The following is a 6,495-nucleotide window of genomic DNA, read 5'->3' on the forward strand; positions in this document are numbered from 1 at the left end:
CTAACAGAGAGAAAAGGAAAGAAAAATGAGAAATGGGGGATAAAAGGCCTTCACTGAACTAACGGCTTTGGAGAAGAACTCCAAAGAAAAACATCTTTGACGGAGAAGTCCTGAAGAGAAAAAACCTTTGACGGAGAATTCCTTGAGGGGAAAAACTCTTTGGAAGTAGCCCTTGGCCTGCTTGCTGTGAAGCCTCCCGGCTTTCTCCCATCCCCCGCGGTGCCCAGACAAGTTCCTGAGAACAACGGCCCTACTACGAACCTCGCTGGATCCACGGTGGTGATTATATCTCTCTTTCTTTCTACCAATTCTTGTAGCTAACTATAAATCTGTGTATCTGTAGTAAGGTTGTAACTGGGGAAGCTAGAGCATTAACAGCTTTAATTCCACTGAGTTGGATCTACAATGCAGTGAAAGAGTGAGTTAACTTCTGTTAGTTGTCATGTTACTTGTTTCTTGTAACTAAGAAGATGTTCACGTTGTTGGAAGGCAGTGTCTGATGCTTGTACGTGATGCAGTTTGCAGTAGGTTTTGCAAGTTACTGAAGCTATGGTATCTAGTATAATAATTGGCAATGTCAGTCTCCAGGGAGAACCAAAGGACTGGCATGACCAGCTGGCCTGCTGTCCCTCAATAAACAGTTCCTGTTTTTGTATGCCGGTAAATATATCAGGGGGTTCCTCTCGAGTAGAGACTGGGGTCTTCTGATTCTGCTCTGTGGTTCTTGAAAATAAAATGAAAAAGAAGCCTGAGGTGCCCCTGAATAAAATTTTATCTGGTTATCTAGATTTCTTGAACGGAAGATACCATCCATTCCTAGTATAGTTTCCTTATGTGTGCTTTTCTCACGTGTTGCTATTGGTCTAGGGCAGTCGTTCAGTATGGAAGAGTGGAAGTAAGGCAGTGACTGTCTTGCCCTAGTGCATTTCTTGAATGATCTGTGAACGTTTTGCTTCTTGTTCAGTTCTAAGTCTTGGATTATATGATTTAAAGGTGACATGATATTAATATATTTAATTGTACTATGTTTCCTGAAATAATCCTCTCCTAATACTTTTTTTCCCTCAAAACTTCCTTTTAGCAGAAAATGGCTCAAGAAGTCTTGACTGACTTAAAAGAACATCCTAATGCGTGGACAAGAGTTGATAACTATTCTGGAGTTCTCTCAGAATGAATACCAAAGTAAGCAAATCAACTTTTATTTATTTGGCTTTCATCTTTTGTCCACACATGAACTTTGAGGAAGGCATCTCATTTCTAGCTGTAGACTTTTTTGATTCAAACCACATTTTCCGTGTCTTATTCCCAAAGGTGGCTTTAAGCAGAAACTATTAAATGGACAAAATATTTAAATCTCCTTTTACATTCCCAAGTGTATTTCTCCTTTTTAAAAAGGAGGGGAAAGAAAATAAGGAAGAGCTAAATTGGAAGTTGTGGGGTTTTTTTTGTTGTTTTTTAATTTTTTCAAGGCACATCTATAAGCACAATGCCAGTTCCGGAGACTTGTATATATATGTAATGAAAAATCTCCTAGACCCACATTTTGTTTGTGCTTAAGTGCTTGGCTGTCTTTGTTAATGAGAGCCATGTGCCTGTAACTGATGAGATAATTTATCCCTAGGTGTATTAAAGACAAAATAGAAACCATTTTAGGCCAGTATTTGAGCAGCCACTGAAAATTAAGCACTTCAGACTCTTTGTAGTAGGAAATTAGTCTTGAGTGATACAGAAAACACACTTGCTTTGTACTGCTGTTGTAAGTCCATCCATCGTGGTAGAGATGAAAAGGGATAGCATTCAGTTTTTGTATACATCTTTAAAGGTTTTGTCTTAGGATAAGGCTTTTGTGCAGCTTGAACAGAAAAGTTGATGGAAGTATTTTCACTGTCTTAAGCTTGATAATTATTATCCTGAGTAATTGATAGGCATGGTTTTCTTCTTGATACACACTGTGTTTGAACCAGACAGGTAGATGAGGGAAAGGCTGTTGATGTAGTCTACCTGGACTTCAGCAAGGCCTTTGACACAGTCTCCCACAGTATTCTCCTAAGGAAACTGGCAGCCCGTGGCCTGTCTTTTTAGACAAGATTTCCTTGAAAGAGTCCAGCAGAGGGCTACAAAGATAAGGGGCATGGAACACCTCTTTTACGAGGAAAAGCTGAGAGATCTGGGTCTGTTCAGCCATGAAAAGAGAAGACTCAGAGGGGATCTGATCCACATGTGTAAATATCTAAGGAGTGAGAGGCAAAGGGATGAGACTGGACTCTTAGCAGTGTGTGCTGATAGGATGAGGGGAAATGGCCACAAACTGATGCACAGAAAGTTCCACACATATGTGTGTGGGAACTTCTTCCCAGTGCAGTGATGGAGCACTGGCACAGCTGCCCAGAGAGGTGGTGGAGTCTCCTTCTCTGGAGACGTTCCAGACCCGCCTGGACGCCTACCTGTGCAACCTGGGCTAGGGAGCTGCTTTGGCAGGGGGTTGGACTCCTTGATCTCTAGAGGTCCCTTCCAACCCCTACAGTTCTGTGATTCTGTGATTCACTGCAGAGCTGCCCCGATGCCGCTCCGCCGGTGCGGCGGAGAGCCCCACTCCTCAGTTGGGTTTCACTTCGGGCTCTCATCCCGTGTCCTCCTGCCCCACCCCGCCCCCTCCTGCAACACCCCATCCCCTCCTGCCCCACACTGTCCCCTCCTGCCCCACCGTGATCCCTATTCCACCCCATCCCCTCCTGCCCCACCGTGTCCCTTCCCATCCCCTCCTGCCCCACCGTGATCCCTATTCCACCCCATCCCCTCCTGCCCCATCGTGTCCCTTCCCATCCCCTCCTGCCCCACCTTGTCCCTTCCTGTCCCCTCCTGCCCCACCCCGTCCCCTCCTGCCCCACCCTGTCCCTTCCCATCCCCTCCTGCCCCACTATGATCCCTATTCCACCCCATCCCCTCCTGCCCCACCCTGTCCCTTCCTGTCCCCTCCTGCCCCACCGTAATCCCTTCCTGCCCCACCTTGTCCCCTCCTGCCCCACTCTGTCCCTTCTCATCCCCTCCTGCCCCACTGTGATCCCTATACCACCCCATCTCCTCCTGCCCCACCCCATCCCTTATTCAACCCCGTCCCCTCCTGCCCTACCCTGTCCCTTCCTGCCCCTCCGCGTTCCTTATTCCACCCCATCCCCTCCTGCCCCACCGTAATCCCTTCCTGCCCCACCTTGTCCCCTCCTGCCCCACTCTGTCCCTTCTCATCCCCTCCTGCCCCACTGTGATCCCTATACCACCCCATCTCCTCCTGCCCCACCCCATCCCTTATTCAACCCCGTCCCCTCCTGCCCTACCCTGTCCCTTCCTGCCCCTCCTGCCCCACCGCGTTCCTTATTCCACCCCATCCCCTCCTGCCCCACCCTGTCCCTTCCTGTCCCCTTCTGCCCCACTGTGATCCCTATTCCACCCCATCTCCTCCTGCCCCACCTTGTCCCTTCCTGTCCCCTCCTGCCCCACCCGTCCCCTCCCCCCACCCCACCCCCCGCAGGCTCTGTCCCCTTCTCAACACGACCTGGCTCACACGACCTGGCTCACACGCAGCCCCGTGTCCCTCCCATTTCCCACTGCGGTCACGCACAGATTCCCCCCCACGCGCAGCGCTCCTCTGTCACCCCATGGCGACACCAGATTGGCCCCACAGGACCCACACTTCCCCGTGCTCCCCCCACAAACCAGGCCGTGGGTCCCCCACCCCATGGCTCACAGAACCCACCCGGCCCCCAAATGGGGTCCTAATCCTAAAGGGGATCAGATGGCACCCAGGGGATCAGACCCTCCCCCTCCCCATGGCACCCAGGGGATCAGACCCTCCCCCTCCCCACATGGCACCCAGGGGATCAGACCCTCCCCCTCCCCCTGAGAGCACCCAGGGGATCAGACCCTCCCCCTCCCCATGAGGGCACCCAGGGGATCAGACCCTCCCCCTCCCCCTGAGGGCACCCAGGGGATCACATCCTCCCCCTCCCCCTGAGGGCACCAAGGGGATCAGACTCTCCCCCTCCCCATGGCACCCAGGGGATCAGACCCTCCCCCTCCCCCTGAGGGCACCCAGGGGATCAGACCCTCGGCACCCAGGGGATCAGACCCTCCCCCTCCCCATGGCACCCAGAAGATCAGACCCTCCCCCTCCCCATGGCACCCAGGGGATCACACCCTCCCCCTCCCCATGGCACCCAGGGGATCACACCCTCCCCCTCCCCATGGCACCCAGAAGATCAGACCCTCCCCCTCCCCATGAGGGCACCCAGGGGATCAGACCCTCCCCCTCCCCTTGAGGGCACCCATGGGAACAGACCCTCCCCATCCCCATGGCACCCAGGGGATCACACCCTCCCCCTCCCCCTGAGGGCACCCAGGGGATCAGACCCTCCCCCTCCCCCTGAGGGCACCCAGGGGATCACACCCTCCCCCTCCCCCTGAGGGCACCCAGGGGATCAGACCCTCCCCCTCCCCCTGAGGGCACCCAGGGGATCACATCCTCCCCCTCCCCCTGAGGGCACCAAGGGGATCAGACTCTCCCCCTCCCCATGGCACCCAGGGGATCACACCCTCCCCCTCCCCATGGCACCCAGGGGATCAGACCCTGCCCCTCCCCCCCATGGCACCCAGAAGATCAGACCCTCCCCCTCCCCATGGCACCCAGAAGATCAGACCCTCCCCCTCCCCATGGCACCCAGGGGATCAGACCCTCCCCACCGCCACGACCCACCGCCCCGCCTCCCACCCCCTGCCGCCCCACAGATGCACGGCCACGACCCACTGCCGTCAGGCAGACGTCTCTATATGGAAAGGCCGTCCCCACAGGATCGGGGAGGGACTGCGGCGGGGGGGACACGGCAGCCAGCAGCAGCGTGGGGGGAGCATCCCGGCTCAGGGCCGCAGCCGTCACTCGGTCCAGCGGTGGCCGCAGTGCGGGGCTGTGCAGACATAGTAGAGCCTCATGGCATCCTGCAGGGGAGGGGGAGGCGGCGGTCGCAGCAGAGGGATAGGAAGGGGCAGCGGCGGCAGCGGGGAGGCCGCGGGAGCCGGGGGGGAGCCTCACCTCCGCTCTCGCGCTGTGCGACTGGAAGAAAACGGCCTCCTTGTGCCCACACCTGGGGGAGAGAAAGGACGGCGGTGACGCGGCGGGGCCCCCGCGTGGCACAGAGAGCACGGGAGGGGACGCTCAGCAGCCCCACGGGGAAGGCACGGAGCCGTCGGGAGCCGACGTGCAGGGGACGGCGGAGCCCCGCAGCAGGAACACGGCAAGGACGGCGCGGCCCCGACGTTGGGAAGGTGGGAGCCCAGAGGGAGAGCGGCGGGGCTGGGGACGCCCGCTGCGCCCGAGGGAGCCCCTCACGTCCCTGCACAGGGACCCCCGGATCCTCCTTACTTCTGGCAGGGGTGGTCCTCGGTGCGCGGCAGCGTGGGGTCCTGGGAGACGTCAGCGATGATCTGCGTGAGCTCGCTGCCAGGACAGGAGCAGAGCTTCGTTACCCCGCAGCGCCCGAGCTCGTTAAGGACCCCACCGCCTCCCTCGCTAACGACCCCCTCCGCTCTCTTTGCCCCAACCTCCGCCTTAGGACCCCCTGAAGTGGGGAGCTCGAGGAGGGGGGCGGAGTTCGAGGAGGGGGGGGTGGGGCTCGAGGAGGGGGGGGTGCTCGAGGAGGGGGGGGGGCGGGGCTGGGCCCCACGGGGGTCCGCACTCACTCCACTTCGTGCGTGATCTTGTTGACGTAGATGCAGCTGCTGTCGGCCTCCTGCTGGTAGTCACAGTTGCGGCACTGGGGGGCACAGATGGGGATGGGGATGGGGATGGGGAGGGTCACGGCCCGGCCCCGGCTCCGAGGGACGCTCGGGGGCGCGCGGGATCTCACCGCGTAAAGCAGCACGCGGCTCTCCTTGTCCTCCTTGGGGTACAGCATGTTGTTGCTAAGGAGAGACGCGAAATCAGCGCGGGGCCGCGGCCGGAGCCACACTCGGGCTCGGTCCCGGGCTCGGTCCCCTCACCACTCCTGGCAGAAGCGGATCCCCACGAAACCGGGCTCACACGGCCCCTCCGGCTGCATGGCGAGCGCGGCGGCGCCCAGAATAACGAAAAAGCGACAGGAGCTGCTGCGCACGCGCACCACTCCGGCCACGGCGCAACGGACAAACGCAACGAAACTCAACGCGGAGCTCCTGCGCGTGCGCACCGCTCCGACCACGGCGGCCCCGCGGGGTCAAGAAGCATCGGAGCGCGGCCGCCCCGTCCCCGCGTTTACCGACGCGTCCCTCCAAAGACAACGTGGGCCGGGCCGTGGGGCCGTGGATCACTGCTGAGAAAAGCGGCCGCTTCTGCAGAGGAACGGCCGCGGTGGGAGCGCCGTATGATCCCGTGCTTATGGCCTTACGTCCGCCTGGCGTCCCGTTACCAGTGCTGTCCCCGGGGCTCGCTCTGGGGGCCCGTCTTCATTCATGTCATAAGCGCTCAGAGCC

At 58.2% G+C, this 6,495-nt stretch overlaps 1 protein-coding gene across 3 annotated transcripts; it reads right to left on the bottom strand.

Annotated features, from left to right (window-relative positions):
* Positions 1-4,871: 4,871 nt before the first annotated feature.
* On the bottom strand, positions 4,872-6,089 carry LOC136057416 (DNA-directed RNA polymerase II subunit RPB9). Of its 3 annotated transcripts, none has more exons than XM_065750135.1 (6): positions 6,028-6,089; positions 5,895-5,949; positions 5,728-5,777; positions 5,411-5,485; positions 5,081-5,132; positions 4,872-4,986 (listed from the first exon to the last, which is right to left on the bottom strand). In XM_065750135.1, exons 1-6 carry the CDS (start codon positions 6,084-6,086, stop codon positions 4,924-4,926), a joined length of 354 nt encoding a protein of 117 aa, XP_065606207.1. In that variant the 5' UTR covers positions 6,087-6,089; the 3' UTR covers positions 4,872-4,923. The 3 variants fall into 3 exon arrangements, with proteins under 3 accessions (XP_065606207.1, XP_065606206.1, XP_065606208.1); XM_065750134.1 differs by having other exon boundaries at positions 5,728-5,801; XM_065750136.1 differs by lacking the exon at positions 5,411-5,485 and having other exon boundaries at positions 5,728-5,801.
* Between the last annotated feature and the right edge of the window lie 406 nt (positions 6,090-6,495).

This window comes from Cyrtonyx montezumae, unplaced genomic scaffold (genome assembly GCF_038088225.1).
Source record: "Cyrtonyx montezumae isolate F1298 unplaced genomic scaffold, pur_monq_1.0 scaffold_65, whole genome shotgun sequence".
In the NCBI taxonomy this organism is placed as follows: Eukaryota; Metazoa; Chordata; class Aves; order Galliformes; family Odontophoridae; genus Cyrtonyx; species Cyrtonyx montezumae.